Source organism: Chrysemys picta, chromosome 11 (assembly GCF_011386835.1).
Source record: "Chrysemys picta bellii isolate R12L10 chromosome 11, ASM1138683v2, whole genome shotgun sequence".
Lineage (NCBI taxonomy): Eukaryota > Metazoa > Chordata > Testudines > Emydidae > Chrysemys > Chrysemys picta.
This window is the reverse complement of record NC_088801.1, coordinates 59927184-59946426: the sequence shown is the minus strand read 5'-3', so window position 1 is coordinate 59946426 and position 19243 is coordinate 59927184. Positions and strand designations below refer to the sequence as shown.

The 19243-nt window shown below is 45.1% G+C and overlaps 1 protein-coding gene across 23 annotated transcripts in view; it reads right to left on the bottom strand.

The window, feature by feature from the left end:
* Positions 1-19243, bottom strand: part of ABI2 (abl interactor 2) — a 118853-nt gene that overhangs the window by 97643 nt on the left and 1967 nt on the right. For 4 of the 23 annotated variants that reach the window (XM_042851760.2, XM_042851762.2, XM_042851763.2 and 1 more), the window contains exon 1: positions 4142-4518. In XM_042851760.2, coding sequence (XP_042707694.1) covers positions 4142-4258 — 117 coding nt within the window. In that variant the 5' untranslated portion in view covers positions 4259-4518. Of the gene's footprint in view, positions 1-4141; positions 4537-7838; positions 8040-19243 lie in introns of those variants that run through there. The other 19 variants (XM_005306202.5, XM_024104037.3, XM_042851758.2 and 16 more) reach the window with 12 other exon arrangements.

Sequence of the window (19243 nt, the reverse complement as noted above, 5' to 3'; positions counted from 1 at the left end):
TCCTTTCCAGCAACTAGAGAGGAGTGGAGCATCACATTCGTCAAAGGCTAAGAATTACACTGACTTTCAGAAGGGTCCAGGGACAGCAGCTGGTAGAAATCCCAGCACCTATCCCAGAAACTGGATGTGGCATGCTGGTTTTTCACTTGACCACAGACCTCAATGGCGGACGCTCTCCACTCTAATTTTTTATATCTGCTTGTGACAAGTAGGCTTAGTCCTCTAGCCAGCATGTATCTGGTAATTTTTCCAACTCACTTTCAAAGCGTGCTAAAAGATTTGAGAGTTCATGAGTTTTGGAAGCTAGATGCACTGCATGAAATGAGAGGCTTTTTAAGAGAAGCAGTGATTACTGGTTAAACCAAAAAAGGTCTGAACAGAGTATAATAGTTGATTATTCTCACAGAGACCTGTAGTATAACCTCCAAAAAATGGATAAGCCAAGATAATGCTAGGATTTACTTTAGTACATTAGTAATACAAATAAGTGTGATTAGAAAAAATATGCAATCACATCATGTGCAACATTTCTTGGAACAGCAAAGAAAATTCTAGAACACCACAATTATACAATCATGGTTTATTGACCAGTCTGAGCATTCTTTGCTTTTTATAAGAGACCCATACAAAAGCACTGTATTATGCAAATAGTTTTTGTAAAAATGGAGACCCTGAATAGTTAATTAAATTCTTGATCATAAATTAGCTACTCTTCTATAAAGTTAACTTTACAACATGGTGCAGACTGAGCACTGAACTGGGTATAATCTGCAGAGCATGAGACGATGAGGCTATGAATAACCAGCATTAGATTCCTGCCTCTGATTAGCAAACCCTAACAGCTCTGATAAAGAGTCTTCTGAACAAAGTTGTTTGAAAAAAATGCATGTACATGCTGTATTATATCTTTTTTGAAAGAAAACGCAGAGACCATTACTATGTGCTTCCCTCAACTTATTTTTATTTTAGGAATAAGTCTTGTCTGTTGAATAATGTTTATTTTTATTCCATTTCTGTATAAGACTGCATATTTTGATAGCTATGTTTATGAATTTAAGTTTAGAAACTCATTTATTGCTCTGGGTAACCTTATGCCTATTTTTGCTTTAAGTCAGATATTAAAAAAAAAAAGTCTGAATTATTTGAGTGTGGTCTGGAAATTTCATTTTTCCATAGCATGTATCAATTTATTTTCCTGTTCAGCAGAGTTAATGGCTGCTGAAAAGCATGTCACCATATTGGCTGATGTACTAAAGAGTGACTCAGTGGGAGAATTTAAGAAGAGCAAACATTTTTCTAGAGCTATAAATGAAGAATGCTGTTTTCTGCCAAAACACTGGTCTTTCACATTTTTTCTCCTCTTATTTTTGCAATGAATTTAAATTACTTACTATACATTTGATATTTTATCTGATCATTTGCTATCACAAGAGTTTAGGGTGTTGTACTAGCACATGCAAGGAAAGGCTGGTTACCTATTTGTTGAACACTAACCATAAGAAAGGTTTACCTGTTTTTGTTTTTAAATGGTGCTGAAGTAACTCTGACCCTTCATAAAACAAATCAAGTATGACTGATTAGCCAGATTTCTATATTTGAAATTTAAGACCCCCAAAGTTGTACAATCTGAATACCTAGTTTCATAAGAAACCTATCAAATTACAGCAATTGCTCCAGCTACCAATTCCCATGCAGAGATCTCGATGATACCTGAAGATATTTGAAGCACCTTTCAAGTTGCTAAGAAAATCAAAGTATGTTAACAGTATACTTCCAATTCTCTATTAAGTGATACTAGCAAATTAATCTTATCAGACTTCTCACAGTGATCTACACATCCGCCCATTTTTACAACAATGTCTATACTTCGGAATAAAACCACAGACCCTACAAATCACCAACTGGTACACAAAACTGCTGACAAACTGATGACAAAGAGATCAATATGAGCATATCACTTTCATGTTCCAATCACTGTACTCACTACCCATCCAATATTAGATCACATTCAAATCTTAGACTTAGCTTGGGCCTAGCCCTCAGATATCGCAAAGGTCTCCATAACAAAGACCTCCTGAAACTGCAGCAGTCAAACACACAAGGAAATTCTAGAACAGTGGTTCTCAACCAGAGGTATGCAGAGGTCTTCAAGGGAGTACTTCAATTCATTTAGACATTTGTCTAGTTTTACAACAGGCTACATAATAAGCACTAGCAAAGTCAGTACAAACTAAAATTTCATACAATGACTTTATACTGCTCTATATACTATACACTGACATGTAAGTACAATATTTTATAATTATATGGTAAAAATGAGAAAGTAAGCAATTTTTCAGTAACAATATGCGGTGTGACTTTTTTATTTTTGTAAGCAAGTAGTTTCTAAGTGGAGTGAAACTTGGGGTACGCAAGACAAATCAGACTCCTGAAAGGAGTACAGTAATCTGGAAAGGTTGAGAGCCACTGTTCTAGAAGACCATGGCAGAACAAGTAGAAGCTGAAGACAGGGCTTCTTGGAGGCATAATTCTCCACCGTAGCTAAGAATGACCACAACCCTGACCACCTTCTGCACAAACTGCAGGACTTAACATTTTGTGAGAACAGTGCCAGATAAACTCTCAAAAAAATGGATACACCTTGCACAGGAAAACACTTCCTCTGCCTTTGAGGCTCTCCCCACCCACCCAAAAGACAGTCAGCTTCAGAATATAGATTTTAAAAAGTGACATGTATATTTAAACATTCATATTATCAAAGTACAGTCATGATTAAATAATTTGAAAAAAGGGGAAATGGTAATGATATATAACATGCTGTTAAATACTGTTCATTTTGTAACCAGGTACGTATTTAGCTGTGTCATCACACTAATTGAAATGTTTTATTGTAAATGACTTAAAATATCAATAAATAAAATCTTTTTCCTAATAAAAGGTTGGTCATTCTATGATGTGGATGCTGTGAATTAAACAGTGTAATCTCCTCTATAGTGACATTATTTTAACTATTCTTTCCCCACTGGTTATATCATACAGTAATCCTACCAACATCTCAAAGTGGCCACAGCTATTATCATCCTTATGTGCCATTCTGAAAGAAGCACACAAAAACGGCTTCCATATGGGGGAGACAGAGAATATGAAACTGGGGTCCCAGGCACTTCTTTTAATGATTGTAAAGTACTATAGTGATGAGAGTTCTGTAAAATTCTCCACAGATACCAGGCTGTTGATTCCACCTTCCCCCCTCATCACTGGATACATCTCTATTTTGCGGATACTCCTCGCCCCACAACAGTGATCTCATTCTGATAGCCGCCTGCCATGCTCCACTACTGTCAGTAACTATTCTCCTTTCTCCACACATACTCGGCCCACGTTACTCCCCACCAATATCTACAGCCAGCCCCGTCACCCCATCTTCCTGCCTCTGTGACTGCTGCCAACCTAACTGACCACCGATCTCTCGCTTCTTTCTTCCTCCATGATTCTGACGGAAAGTGGTTGCATCTGATCTAAGATCACAGCAAGGCTGCGCCCTGTAATACCGCTCCTGCTTCATCTCTCCCGTCCCCCATCTATATCATCCCTACACCCCTGACCAGCTCTGCTCCCCCGGCGCCCGCCACTAGCCAGCTGCCTCCCCAGTTGGCCACATCAGCTCGGATGGGGAAAAAATCACCCCCAGCGCGCGGGGAGGTTGCACCCCAGCGTTACCGTGTCCGGTCCCGTAGGGGTCTATCTACACGCGAAGTGTGGGTACTTCGCAATATACCGGCTAGATGTCAAACCCCTCCAGCTTTCCCACCGCCAGCCTCCCCGCTGTAACCGGCCCAGGCTGGGCACCAGGGAGAGGCGGTGGGCGCCAAGGTACACGCACCCGCGGGCGCGCCGCGGCAGGGGCTTGGGAAGCGAGGGAGCGCTCCGACGCCCTGTCGCCCCCGGGGGTGGGGGGGACTGTCTGGAGGTGAACCTGCCTCCGGAGGCGGCGCGGTACCAAACCCTCCCCCCGCGCTGCGCCCCCGCGGGCAGAGAGCCGGGCTGGAGAACCCCCCCCCGCCCCTCAGCCAGCGGGAGAGGCGGCCCCGGCCCGGCCGCGCTGGCCAGGCGGGCTCGCAGCGCCCGGTCCCGCCGGCACCTGGATGTAGTTGGTCTCGCAGTACTCGGCCACCCGCTCCAGGTTGGTGTAGCTGTCGAACAGGGCCCGGCGCCCGCCCGGGATTTCCTCCTCCAGCAGCATCTGCAGCTCCGCCATCTTCACATCCTCGCCCCCGCCTCGCCGCCGAGACCCGGCCGGGGGCCCAGAGAGAGAGAAACACCCACCGCGGCGCGGCGCGGCGCAACAACCGGGCACCCAACCGCGCAGGCGCAGAACCCGGGCCAGACAGACCCCCCCCCCCCCCGGCGCCCCTCACGCGCACACACACTTCCGGTTCATCCTGGCATGGGGATGGGGGGCTGTTCGCTAGTAACCCCGTCCCCACCGCGCGGGGAGCCAGAGGGGAGGGACAGTGAGCCTGGAGGGGGCAGGAGGGAGAGCTGAGGGGAGGGGCGAGGGAGCAGGGGGGGTTGGGGAGGGGCGAGGAGGAGTGAGGGGAGGGAATTGAAGAGGGATGAAACAGGAGGGATGGTGAGAACAGAAGGAGACCATCTGGCTATTCAGGGCAGGGATTGTATTTTATGACTGAAGAGATGGAGTTGGGGGCAGGGATGAAACCAAGGAAATTCTTTCTCCGCACTTCCATCCATCCCTTTGCTGCCTCTAAGTGCTGCATTTTTGAACTTAGCAGCCCCCAGAATTGTTTCCTTACACACTGCTGTGCACCAAACAGGCATTTTGCACTTGCACATCTAGACCCCTGTATACATGTGCGTATGAGAGTTTGAGGCGAGTAAATGGGTGTACAATCATTGTACGCCTCCATCCTTTCAGAGTTGAAAATCTGACCCTTGAAGTTCAGTAAGTTTCCAACACCTTCATTCTCTGTTTCTCTTTAGTTTCCATCACAGGTAAAAAATAAATAAATAAATATAATCCTTGAACAGAGGATGCTGTGTAACAACAATTAACTGATACTACAATTAAACTAAAGGCCATTATTGACTAAACATATTGTGACAGTTTCCAGCGCGGCAGACGTGTTCGTCCGTATCAGCAAAAACAACAAAGAGTCCTTGTGGCACCTTAGAGACTAACAAACCTTCCTTGCAACGCTACAAAAAGAAGGATTCTACGTGGACTCCTCCTGAAGGTCGAAAAAACAGATTGGACTTCTACATAGAGTGCTTCCGCCGACGTGCATGGGCTAAAATTGTGGTTTGTTAGACTCTAAGGTGCCACAAGGACTCCGTGTTGTTGTTTTTTAAATATATTGTGACTATACTCTATTTACCTTAGTCTAACACATGTTGAAGATTCCCCTGTGAATTTCACAAATAAACCATTGGAGCCAGTATAATCTGTAAAAAGAACAGGAGTACTTGTGGAACCTTAGAGACTAACAAATTTATTAGAGCATAAGCTTTCGTGGACTACAGCCCACTTCTTGTACTTCATGCCTTTCTGTATATTTTGCTGCCCCTTTGCTGAAGATAGATGCCTGATGATCACATAATTACACCTAAAAAAGAAACAAATATAAACAATATATTTAAGACAATATAAAAATATATTAAAATCACAGTGTATTATACACTGACGTTGAAAAGTATATATCACTGAGTTTGTCATCAAAAATTCAAGGAAAAGTACTAGATATTATTGTACAGTGATGATACCTAGTAATTTCACAGTTATGGGAATCATTTCAAAAAGCCAATGTCAAGCACTTTGTTCAACCAGATTTTATTAATGTACTTAAGAATGGAGTCAATGTGACTACTCCATGCTTAAAATTATGGACATGCTTAAGTATTTTGCTGAATCTGGGCTTAATTTTTCCCCCCTCAGGTTTGTGACTTAAGTCCTCTGAGAATGGTGTTTTCTTTACTAACAATTTTGACCTACATTTCCATTTTGTGAACTTTTGACTTTGTGCTGCTGTCTTTCTAAATTATGTAATTGTAGCATGTCAGTGTCAAGCTAGCAGCACATTTCTGAAACAGAAGTCCAATCCTGCACCTATTCATCTCAACAGGACTTTTGTAATTGACTACAATGTGCACCAGGATCAGGTTCTTGTGCTTTTTATGCAACCACTCCTCAGTTCTAATTAGAAGAAGAATAAAAAGTTTCTTTTGTATGGATCCCACTTAAAAAGCAGCTATTGTACAGGGAGAGTGAAAGGGTAAATTCTGAGCCACAAACCAGTATGCTTTTCAAAATCAAAAGAGAACATTTTATAATCCAGAGGGCTCTCTTGCCTTTGCCACTGATTTACTGTGTGATCTCAGGGAAGTCACTTAACATCTATACAATTAAAATGATAATACCCATCCCACGTGAATGTTGAATGATTTAATTCCTGATCATTTTTCTCTTTAATCTGCATAGAAAGTCCCTTTTCTGTGCACAGAACTCCGCCTCCCATACAGAAAGCTAGGTCAGCCACCACTGGAGAAGCATTTCAGCTTTCCCAGGAGAGCTCTTTTCAGGGCTGGGTATCTGGACAGGGGGAGAGGGTAATCTGACATGCATCACTCTCCCATGAGCCCCACAGAGCTTCTCCCACAAATGTAGTACAGACCCAGGCAGTATTACATTTCTATTCTTACAGTTTCCATGATGCAAGGGATTCTGAAGTAGCCACCAGCTAGAGAAGCCCCAACACTGCAGTCCTATTGGAGCTCCACAGCCATGGCACTGTGGAAGGGAATATTGCCGGGGATTTAGAGCTGGCACAAGGACCTCCACCTAGATGGGCCTGGCCTCCAATTGATTTCCTAGAATATATGTGGATTCTAAAGAATCTGCAGGATTTGTAAGCCAGACCTACAGCCTTTGGGCAAGCCCCATTCTGCTCCTTCTCTCAAGAGAATAATTGGGAAGAAATCACTGCAAGGAAAAACTCCTGGAGACGTCTACTTCTTAGCCCTACTCCCAGGTTTTCCCATGGGAGAAGTGATTGGATGTAATGTTTGTTAAAGTGCTTTAAAATCCTCATAGGCAAAGCGTTAGTCTAATATTTTAAATGCCGTTTAAATTTTGCAACTTAAAACTTCTTAATAGTGTGTGTTAATTTTTCTACAAGCAGTTAAGGTTTCATGAGACTAATTCATATTTCATAGCTGTAACCAGTTTAACGCCATATAGACATGTGAAAACAATGAAATATGCTACCATACGTATTCTACAACTACATGCATTGAAGATTTCAATACTGTACAATCCCAGTATTGCCAATTCCAGAAGTTCGAAGTTCATGAGTCACACCCCAAAAAAACACTCAATTCTTTTTAAGATGCAATCATGTTTTTTAGTCTGTCTTCTGATTGGTGAACACTCCTGGCCCACCCCCACCGTTGTGTGTGAATTTCGCAGTGTTGCCAACCTTGACAAATATCTAGGAGGAGGTTTTGACCCCTGCTGCAGGAGCTCTGGCTAGAAGACCCTACTGAGTTCACATTACAAAAAATGGTGTATGAAGTACTGCCTGCTGATGTGGAGCTTCCAGCGTTTCCCAACCCGCCCACCACCTTCAACATACTAATTAATTCTGTGTCCCAGCTCGGATCTGCCAATTCCTCAGCCTCATATCAATTAATTATGCACCCCCATCAATTTTGTGCCCTCTCAGCCCCACATTAATTCATATTGTGCCTACACCACTGTCTCAGACCCACATCAACTCTGCCTCCCACCCCTGTACTACATCTGCCTTTGCCCCTTGGCCTACCTCTGCAGCTCCAGGTGTTCTTCACACACACTCCAGGCCTAGGATGAAGATCCAGAGGCTTTTGGCACATGCCCTCCGCCAACAGAGGGTCAGGAACTTCAGGACTCTTCACTCATTCGCTTCTTTGGCACCAGTCAGTCAGAACTCATCCCACGTATAATCCCTACATTATCTGTTTGCAAAATGAGGATTTGCCAAGACCTGCAAGGAAGGTTTTCCAAAGATGCTGATAAGAGTTTTGGTTTGGATTAGATAGCAACAGATTTTGGTGAGAGGGAGTTTGTAATCATAGAAATGTAGGACCGGAAGGGATCTCGATACGTCATCTAGTCCAGTCCCCTGCACTGAGGCAGGACTAAGTATTATCTAGACCAGTGTTTCTCAATGACCAGTCCATGGAGCAGCGCCAGTCCCTGAGATTTCCCTAACACAGTTTAAGAAGGCAGCAAGCCAGCCTCTGGTATCAAAAAGGTTGAGAAACACTGATCGAGACCATCCCTGACCGGTGTTTGTCTAACCTTTTCTTAAAAACCTCCAATGACAGAGATTCCACAAACTCGCTAGGTAATTTGTTCCTGTGCTTAAGTATCCTCACAGTTAGGAAGTTTTCCTAATATCTAACTTAAATCACCATTGCTGCTATATACATACCTGAAGACTATTACCATGTCCCCCATCAGTCTTCTCTTCTCCAGACTGAACAAACCAATATTTTTCAGTCATATCTTCAAAGGTCATGTTTTCTAGACCTTTAACCATTTTTGTTGCTCTCCTCTGGACTTTCTCCAGTTTGTCCACATTTTTCTCAAAGTGTGGTGCATAGAACTGGATGCAGTACTGCAGTTGAGGCCTTATCAGTGCTGAGTAAAGTGGAAGAAGTACTTCTCTTGTCTTCCTTACAACACAAGCTAATACATTCCAGACTGATGTTTACTTTTTTTACAGTAGTATTACATTGTTGGCTCAGATGTAGTTTGAAATCCCCTATAGCCCCCAGAGCCTTTTCTGCAGTACTGTTTCCTAGGCAATCATTTCCCATTTTGCATTAGTGAAATTCATTATTCATTCCTAAGTGTAGTACTTTTCATTTGTCCTACTGAATATCATCTTATTTGTTTCAGACCATTTCTCCACTTTGTCAAGATCATTTTGAATTCTAATCCTGTCCTCCAAAGCACTTGCAACCTAAATTCCCTGTAAGCTGCGTGGCCGCACAGCTATTTAGCACCGCGCAGGCTCTCAGAGAACCAACCCAGGGACCATCTGGGGGAGGGGTGCCCCTCCCCCGGCCCCCACCTAGCCCGGCCCCCAACCTGCTGCGACCAGGGCACCCCTTTGCCAGCCTCAACTCTGCTGTGGCCCAGACCAGACCCAGGCGCAGCCGAAGCGGCCCAGCCAGAGCAGCGCAGACGGAGCGGTTCAGCCCGGACGCCCCTCCCCTGGCCCAAACCCAGCCCAGGCCTGGACCTGCTGGGACCGGGGGAGGGGTGCCTATCCTGCAGCCCCAGCCCAGGAGCTGCTGCTGCAGGGAGAGGCACCTCTCCCCCGCAGTCCAGGTGCTGCTGTGGGGAGAGAGAGCTAGGGGGAGTCCTCTCACCGCACCTCCATATTGCGACACAACAAAATTCCTTCTGCACATGAGTGGGAAAAATTAAAGGGAACACTGGAACCTCTCCCAGTTTGGTAGTGTTAGCAAACTTTATACGTGTACACGCTAGGCCAGGGCTTCTCAACTTTTTTCTTTCTCAGGCTCCCCGACATGCTATAAAAACTCCACGGCCCATCTGTGCCACAACAATTGTTTTTCTGCATATAAAAGCCAGGGCTGGCATTAGGGAGTAGCAAGCAAAACAATGGCCTGGGGCCCCAGGCCACGGGGGCCCTTGCGAAGCTAAGTTGCTCAGGCTTTGGCTTCAGCCCCGGGTGGCAGGGCTCTGGGCCCCAGGCTTGAGTCCCATGCAGTAGGACTTCAGCTTTCTGCCATGGGACCCAGTGAATCTAACACTGGCCATGCTTGGTGGACCCCCAGAACCTGCTAGCAGCCCCCTCAGGCCCCTGGTTGAGAACCACTGCTCTAGGCCATTATCCAAATCATTTATGAAGATATTGAATAGAACCAAATCCCTGAAGGACTGTGCTCAATATGCCCTTCCTGCTTAACTGTGAACCATTGATAACTACTCTCCAAGTACGATTTTCCAATTAGTTGTGAACCCACATTCTAGTAGGTTTGCAAGGCTATATTTCTCTGGTTTAAAAAGGTCATGTGAGAATGTCTAAAGCCTTACTAACATCATGAAATAGCACATCTATTGTTTCTCCCATTCACAAGGCTTGTTACCCTGTCAAAGAAGAATATAGGCTGTTTTGACATGATTGGTTCTTGACAAATCCAGGTTGACTGTTGCTTATCACTTATTATCTTCTAGGTATTTACAAACTGATTGTTTGTTTGCTCTATGATCATTCTGGGTATCAAAGTTAAGCATACTGCTCTCTAATTCCCTGGGTTGTCATTCCCCTTTTTATAGATAGCCACTATATTTGCCTTTTTCCAGTCTTCTGGGATCTCTCCTGTCCTCCACAAATTGTCAGAGATAATCACTAATGGCCCAAAGATCTCATTTTCCCTCTAACGTCTTGGAGGTAATTATATGCACACAGTTAAAATCTGCTTGAGCCCTTTTGCTCTCAGCTCCTGGATTGATCTTGCCAGACCAATAGCCAGGCTTTCTCATGGGAGAATTCACATCTGAAGATCCTGTTCCTGATCTGCCAGAGGATATACTGTTGTATAGGTCCAAAACTTGGACAACCTCTAGACACCACTTGAAAGTCCTTGAGAGGCACCATCAACGCTGCCGTCGTAAGATTCTGAAGATCAAATGGGAAGACAGGCACACCAATATTAGCGTCCTGGAAGAGGCAAAGACCACCAGTATCGAGGCAATGATCATCTGTCAGGAATTCCGCTGAACTGGTCACGTTGTCCGGATGCCAGACCATCGCCTCCCAAAACAGGTCCTGTTCTCTCAGCTGAAAGAAGGGTACCGTAACATGGGTGGACAACAGAAGCGTTATAAGGACTTACTGAAGGACAACCTAAAAAAGTGTAATATTGACATTGACACTTGGGAGACACTTGCCCAGGATCGCTTAATGGAGTGAAGTCCTATGTGATGTTCCCTGCATTTTGAACTTGCTCGCCGACAAGCTGAAGAGGACAAGAGGTGCAGAAGGAAGGAGACACTGGCTTCCAGTCATGGTCAACAGCCTCCTGCTGAGCCTGAAAACATCTGCCCTCATTGCAATAGAGCTTGTGGTTCAAGAATTGGCCTTATTAGCCACCTGAGGACCCATAACTCCCATGGAAGATGATCATACTCGGTAACAAGTGATCGCCCATCATCACCACCATCATAGCAAGGCACGGCGGTACACAATTTTATGGAGTCCCCTATTTGAATGACCCATATTTTTTGTTTTTAATTTAAATATGGAAAGCCCACATGTCACAGCAACGGTCACCCTCTAATCAAATATACAAATACATAAGATAACTTGTAATGGTGTCAGGGGGTCCCAGAGAGGCAGGCAGTGAGATAGGGTCCCCTTTTCCTCCCTAGCAGTGGCAGCAGGGAATCCTTCACCCCAAGAGCAACAGCAGTTCCTCTCCAACAGGGCACCTGACCCAGGGTGGAGATAGTGGGACACAGGGTGCCCCATAGGCTCAATCTGGCACGTGGCTCACAGATGGCAGAGCCTGCCACAGGCAAGTTTGTGGGGCTGCGTGACATTACCCAGGGTACAATCTGGACTGTTGAACAGCTGTGTCACCTTAGTTCTCCAGCCTGGGCGGCCTTTTACACTGCTTCACTCCGAGAGCAATCACTCCTGGTCTGCCCACACACAGCCTCCAGCATATAAAATTACTCTCAGCTATACTTTATGAGTGCTGTGGCCAGCCACTCTTGAATTACACTGCAGAGCAATGCCATCAAATTCCCACTCTCAGACCTCCCCCCTGAAATGTGCATCTTGTACTGCCCAGTCCTCTCCTGGGCAACACAAGCTCATATAAAGTCTGTCATTTTATTAATAGAAAATGATATGCACAAATCCTGTTATCCCAAACATTTCAATACCAATACACTGGCTTAGATAAAACAATAAAACAAGTTTACTAACTATGGAAAGATAAATTTTAAGTGATTACAAGTAATGAGGCATAAATGTCAGAATTGGTTACAAAGAAATAAAACGTAAAAACACAAATAATTCTGAATTTAACAAGCTACATGAATTCAAAGCAAAAAGTCTCTCTCACCACATGCTTCAGCAGTCTTACTGGCTGAACTCCTGTGAGGCAGGATCTCTCCCTCAGTCCAAAGCTGTTTCTTTGTTCCACCAGTGTTGTGGGTAGAAAGAAAAGGAGAAATATTTGGGGCATCCATTCCCCTCATTCTTGTACCTTTTCTTCTCTTTGAGAACCATCTCCAAAGGTCAGGAGACAGAAAGTCTGTGGGGATGGGAACCTCCAGCTGTTTCTTTGCCAAGATGTAAATTTCTCGCTTATACCCTTTTTCCTGCTAAATAATTGCCCACTTAACCAGGTGATGGTCCGTTTGATTTAGTTGACACCTGGCTGAGGGATCAGTTTGCCTTTTGTCTTCAAGGAACTGGTTTGTGGCTGCTTCCCCCTTAATAACATTATACAGTAGAATCTTATAACTTCGCATACAATGTTGCCACACCTATTTTGCCAGGACAATAATGATCAGCAAGTTATGAATCTTCAAATGGTACCTTTGTGACATTCCATAGGGTACTACTTGGACTGTTGGACAGCTGTGTCCCCTCAACTCTGCAAATGGAGTGCATTTAACAGCACTTCGCTGCGAGAACAACCACTCCCAGTCTGTTTACACACAACCTCTAGCCTGCAAAAATCACTCCCAGATGAATTATATTAGTACTTTTAGCCAACTACTCCTGAATTGTATTTCAGAGTGACACCAGCAAATTCTCAGTCCCAGACTTGTCCCCAGAAATGTGCATCTTGTACTGCCCATCTCTTTCCTTTGGTGAAGTACAAGCTCATAAAAAGGCCATCATTTAATTATACACAAATCTTGTTATCTCAAATGGAGGTTCAAATTTTTCAATCCAAGCACACATTGGTTTAGATCAGTGGTCTCCAATCTTTTTAAGCACAAGATCGCTTTTTAAATTTAAATGCAACCCAGGATCTACCCCGTCCCTTCCCCAAGGCCCTGCCCCCTCACTCCATCCCCCGCGCCCTCCGTCGCTCACTCTCCCCTACCCTCACTCACTTTCACCGGGCTGGGCAGAGGGTTGGGGTGCAGGAGAGAGTGCGGGCTCAGGGCTGGGGCTGAAGGGTTCAGAGTGTGGGAGGGGGCTCCGGAATGAGCCTGGGGCAGGGGATTGGGGTGCAGGAGGGGGTGATGGGTGCAGGAGGAGGCTCTGGGCTGGGGCAGGGGTGCAGGAGAGAATTTGGGATGCAGGCTCCGGAAGGGGGCTCAGGGCTGGGGTAAGGGGTTGGTGTGCGGGAGGGGGTGAGGGGTGCAGGCTCCTGCCAGGAGGTGCTTACATTGGTCGGCAGCACAGGAGGGCTAAGGCAGGCTCCCTGCCAGCCCCAGCCCCGCGCTACTCCCAGAAGAGGCCAGCAGCATGTCTCTGCAGCCTATGTGGGGAGGGGCACATGGCTCCGCACGCTGCCCCTCCCTGCAAACACTGCACCCAGAGCTCCCATTGGCCACAGTACCCCGTTCCCGGCCAATGGGAGCTGCAGGGGCGGTACCTGCAGGCAGGAGCAGCGCGGAGACCTCCTGCCCCCCACTAGGTGTCGCAGGGACATGCTGCTGAGCGCTTCTGGGAGTGGCCTGGGGTCAGGGCAGACAGGGAGCCCGCCTCAGTCCTGCTCCGCCACCGGACTTTTAGCAGTTGGAGATTGCGATCGACTGGCAGAGGCTCCACGATCGACCAGACGATCACAATCTACCGGTTGGTGACCACTGGCTTAGATAAAACAAGATTATTAACTACAGAAAGATAGATTTTAAGTGATTACAAGTAATGAGGCATAAAAGTCAGAATGGGTTATAAAGTAATAAAAAGTAAACTGCAAATTAATATCTAATTTAACAAGCTAAGTGAATTTAAAGCAAAAAGTATTTTCTCACCACATGATCACAGCAGTCTGGCTGGATTTTTCAGCTAGGACCAGTTCAATGATGCTCCTTTAGTCTTTCAAATGTTGTTGATGCCATGAGTAGAAATTATGAGAGAGATGATTTGTGTCTTCTGTTCTCCCTTCTTATAGCATTTCTCTTCTTTAAGAATCATCTCCAGCTGGGGTTCAGATGACAGCAAATCTGCTTGCCCAGATGTACATTTCTCACTCACACCCTTCTTCCTGCCAAAGAATAGCGGCTTACCCAGGTGATTGTCCACTTGATTATGTTGACACCTGGCTGAAGTGCTGGCTAACCCTTTGTCTCTGAGGAACTGGTCTGTGCCTGCTTTTCTAAACTTGGAACATGTCTCAGCAATGTCATACAGTAGAATCTTATAACTTTACAGACAGCGTTGTTACACAGATTTTACCATGACAATAATGTTCAGTAGATTGAGTTTTCAAATGATACCTCACAAGGCATACTTTGTATAAAATTTATCATAGTCTTGTAAAAGGGGGGAATATAAGGGTACAGACTGTCACAGGCTGCAGCCAAGGAAGGTACTGCTGGGATGTGCCAAGTCTGGGCTCCTAATTCCAGTGTAGGGCACTGCCCAGAGAGTGCAGAGGGACGTTTTGTGCAGTCCTGTGGACCCCCCAGCACCCACACTCCCCATGGAAAGCCCCAGCATCCAGGTTGCAGACCCGTCCCTGTTGCTTCCCCACCTGGGACAGGTGGCTTGGGGAAGAGCTGGGGACCCTCCCAGACCACAGTGTCAGGACTTGGGCAGGGGCTCTCCCGTTGGGTGGGGATGTGCATGCCCCAGCCCATTTCCTTCTGTGCGGGCGGCAAGTCTTGGGCCATGGTGCTACCCTGCTGCTGTCTTGGGCATGGCCATGTGGGAGGCAGGGGCTGCTGGGTCTCTGCAACATCAGAACTGGTCAAGCGGGGCAACCTGGGCCCCTTGGCTCCCTCCTCTTCTGCCACACAGAGTCCCCACCAAGGGTAGTGTTGATGGGGCCCTCAAAGGAGTGGGTCTTGGAGGTAAAACCACATTGAGATGCCTAGGGAAATTCACCTCGCTCACAACTATTGTTTCAGGCTCTCTGCAGCCTCAGGTTACACATGGTTCACATTTTCAAGCTTTTCTTCTCAACTATAAGAAATAACTGACTTTGTACATGAAAGCTGAGAGTCTGGTGTAATCACATGATTCCAGGAGCTGGGACCCCTGGGCCTATAGTGCCTATGCCTTAATCCAGCCTTGCTTGGAACTGTACTTGAACCAAGAGAAATACGTGGACACAGAAACATGTCTCAAAATTTGTCAAGATTTATGCTCCATTGGCTATTTTACAATGCTACCAAACATATGTGCTGCTCCTGAATAATTCATAACCATAGAAGGCATACACACTTTCTTTGTCTGAAAATTGTGGTAAACTGTGTGTATGAAGCAATCTTTCCTGCTTCTGTCACACATGTGGTTGAATAATCCCTTTTTGCTAGTCCATGAAAGCAGCCCCTCCGTGACCCTGTGGCTTCTGCTTAGCATCCTGGCCTTGTTCCCACCCATCCACCTTCTTCTCCAACATGGCTAATAGGAGTGCATCAGCACTTTCCATCACACTCAAATAGTTTTATTGTGGTGGTAAAGTATGAATTTCATGGATCCACTGTTAAATTATTGGAGATGGAGATTGATGATTCCCTGGAAAACGGAGTTAACAGTGTGAAGCACTGAGTTGACCTAATATTTACGTGGCAAATTCAGACAATCCTTCTCCCATTGTCTCCCCTGAGAGGGAGTATAAAGGAACCATTTGTTTCAAAGGTAGAGATTTCTTTGAACTGTGGTAACTCAGAGCGGGGGTCAGAATTATAGCCTGGATTCCAGGTATCAATTTCCCCACTAGGTTACTGGACACATCTTAACCTCTGTGCTGCAGTTTTCCTTCTCTGGAAAATGGGAATAATAATAATGCTTGGCCACTTTGTTAAAGCATATTAAGATTCTAGGATGGACGAGGCTATAGAAGGGACCAGGATTATTATTACTGAAAGACTCCTTTTCGTCTGAATCACGCATACATACATTTATAGCATCTCACCTCAGTCCCATTGGAGTCCATGGAAAGACTCCCAGTGACTTGATGGGGCTTTGAATTAGGTTGCAGTGGGGCTGATTCTGATATCACATCACTTTTACACCCCTGTAGCCCACTAGCTTTCAAGGAGTTACTCTGTATTTACCCCACTCTAAATGAGATCAGATTCAGGTCCAGTGGCTTCAGTCCTGAAGTACTTTTGATAGATCTGTGGATCAGCATGACTGTTTTAAGTAATGTTTCCAGATGACTGTGTATAACAAAGGAGTTGATGGTTTGCGGCGGATGAGGTGGAAAACAGAGTAACAATACACTTGGAACAGCATTTGAGGGAATCTTAGAAAAATAGTCCGTCTGAGGAGGTGAACACAGCTGTCCTGTTGAACGTGCTATGCTACATTTATAAGTAATTGAACAGAGTTTGGTTGTGTTACATCCATGTAAATCCAGAGTAACTCCATTAGCCTAAATGAAATTGCTCCATAGTTACACAGTGAAACGGAGAGCAGAATTTGGCCTAATATCTGCATTTTGGTTCTGCGATCTAATACCCATTGATGAATACTGTACATATTTATCAATAAAGCAGATTAGAATGCAATCTGATTTCATTCAAAACAAACACATAAAAATCCATTTTTCTTAATATTAGGTTTTGTACTTTTTTTTTTTTTAAACACAACCTACATTTTGTCTCTTCTAATTGGAATTAGACGTACACATAGACACGTTCCCATAGGAGACAGAAAGGATGCATTGCAGACAACGTTTCATATTTGAGTAATTTTAAAAACAAGGAAATGGGGAATGGAATTCATCCTTTCTGTAACTTGAATGAAGTCAGTGGATGAATGTGTCCACATGACTCAATTCTGCAATGGGAGATTTGGGTGCAAAAGGACTAAAGACAATGGGGTGAAATTCTGATCCTACTAAAGGCAGTGGGAGTTTTGTCACTCACTTCAATGGGGGGCGAGATTTCACCCTGCATGTTTTGGGTGTGCATGAAGCACAAGCTAGTGAGCTCTAGGTGCACATTCTACCGCAAAAAAACGAGCAGTAATTGTGTTAAGGATGCTAAGGGCAATTTAGAACAAGACAAACTAATACATACATCACTAAAAACATCAAAGACTTCTAGGGCAGTCATATGAGGTTACATACATTATTCTGAAGGCAGCCTTAACACACAAATCACACACACCACTACCTAAGCTCTCACTGACCACCCCCACCCCCCCCAAACAACCTTAATGCTGGCCCCATAGGTCTGTTATGATATGTCTACATTGCAAACAAAAAAAGCCCTGCAGAAGCAAGTCTCAGGGGCGGGGGATTCACAGGGTTTTGCACTCTGAGGCTACTAATAGCACTGGGGTTGTTTGGGCTTAGGCTGGAGACCAGGCTCTGAAACTCAGTGGGGGGGGGGGGGGGTAGGGCTCACACCCCAACTGTCTACACTGCTATTATCCCTGTAGCACAAGCCCAAGTTAGTTGACTGAGACTCAGTGTCATGAGGGGTGGTTGTTTTTTTTGCAGTCTAGACATATCCTTAGTCTTTTATGGGCCCTTTAAATACTGCGTTTCAGAAGCAATCACTTGTGTTGCAATATGTTCAGGAACTTTGTATAAAATTTCCTTAATCAGAATGACCCTGATCAGTCCTCTAGACACAGTACATGAACCACAACATTGCCTGCTCAAATTCCCTCACACTAGCCTGGCAGCACCTGCAGATCTTCTTCCTTTTCATGCACACAAGACGGCACAGTGACAGCTTGCTTCCCCCTGTCAGTGTCATCCTACTCTGGCTGTAAAAGCTTGAAAACACTTGAGTCATCAGGAACAAAAGCCTTGCTCTCTTCCTTTTGCTACAAAAGCTCAGATTTGACACTTTCTCTTTTTGATGACAGTTTAATTTTATATCTGTCTGTGTTGGCATAGAGATTTACTGAAAGGTACCTGGTCAGCCAGTAAAACCAGTGTGTTTAGCCACCCAGGAAAATGTCATTCCCTCCCCTCACAGTGATTACTGTACCAGACCAGCCTTTGTATGCATTTCAAGCCACTCCAGACCCAGTAGACCTTCTGGCCGGAAGGCTGACTGTATGGTTAAAGCATTAGCCTTGTACTCAAGAGATTTAGGATCAATTCCTAGGTCTGACCCAGCCTTCCTGTGTGACCTCAACTAAGACACTGATCTCTTCGTGCCTCAGGTAAGCAACCTGGCGGGCCGGGCCGGTTTGTTTACCTGCCGCATCCACAGGTTCGGCCGATTGTCGGTATTGTCAAAGGAGCCTACAGGAGTTAGTTAAATCCTTGAATTTCAATAGGCATTGGGTAATTAATTCTCATAGTATCAGAGGGGTAGCCGTGTTAGTCTGAATCTGTAAAAAGCAACAGAGGGTCCTGTGGCACCTTTAAGCCTAACAGAAGTATTGGAGCATAAGCTTTTGTGGGTGAATGCCCACTTCATCAGATGCAAGACTTGCCACGGGACCCTCTGTTGCTAATTTCATAGGTTCCTTAAACCCCAGCCTTTGTTGGAAAGCTCTTTGGGACTGCCTCTTGCTGGGTGTTTGTACACCACCAAGCACAATGGGGCCCTTGGGCGCTACTGGAATAAATAAAGGATCATAATAATAAGAAAGCTGCACTCTGAAGTTCAGGTATATCAGTGTGCCAAATGTACAGCTATATACACGTTTCCAGTCTCACACTGTAATTTATTTGTAGGGGACAGCCAGGGAAATTCCTCCTTTCTAAAGTTTCTGTTCCCTAGCGCTCAATGTTCAACAAACGCTAAGCCAAGGAATGCATTTTCCCTCTTGCTATATATTTTTCTGTAGCGTGGATTTGCTATATATAATATGACACCTTCTTTACCTTGGTTCACAGCTTCAAGACCTGGGCCTGGCTTCCCTGCTCTAGGAATTTCATTTTGCAAAGAAATCACTGATCTCACATCACACCGCATCCTGCGTGTGAAGTACAAATATTGTAATTTCCTGTCCAATCCATTCAGTGTTGCTGGAATGTGCGTATGCTGAAGCAGCTGTTTTCTATAGAGCAGCCACATCTGGCAGCCTCAAAAAAA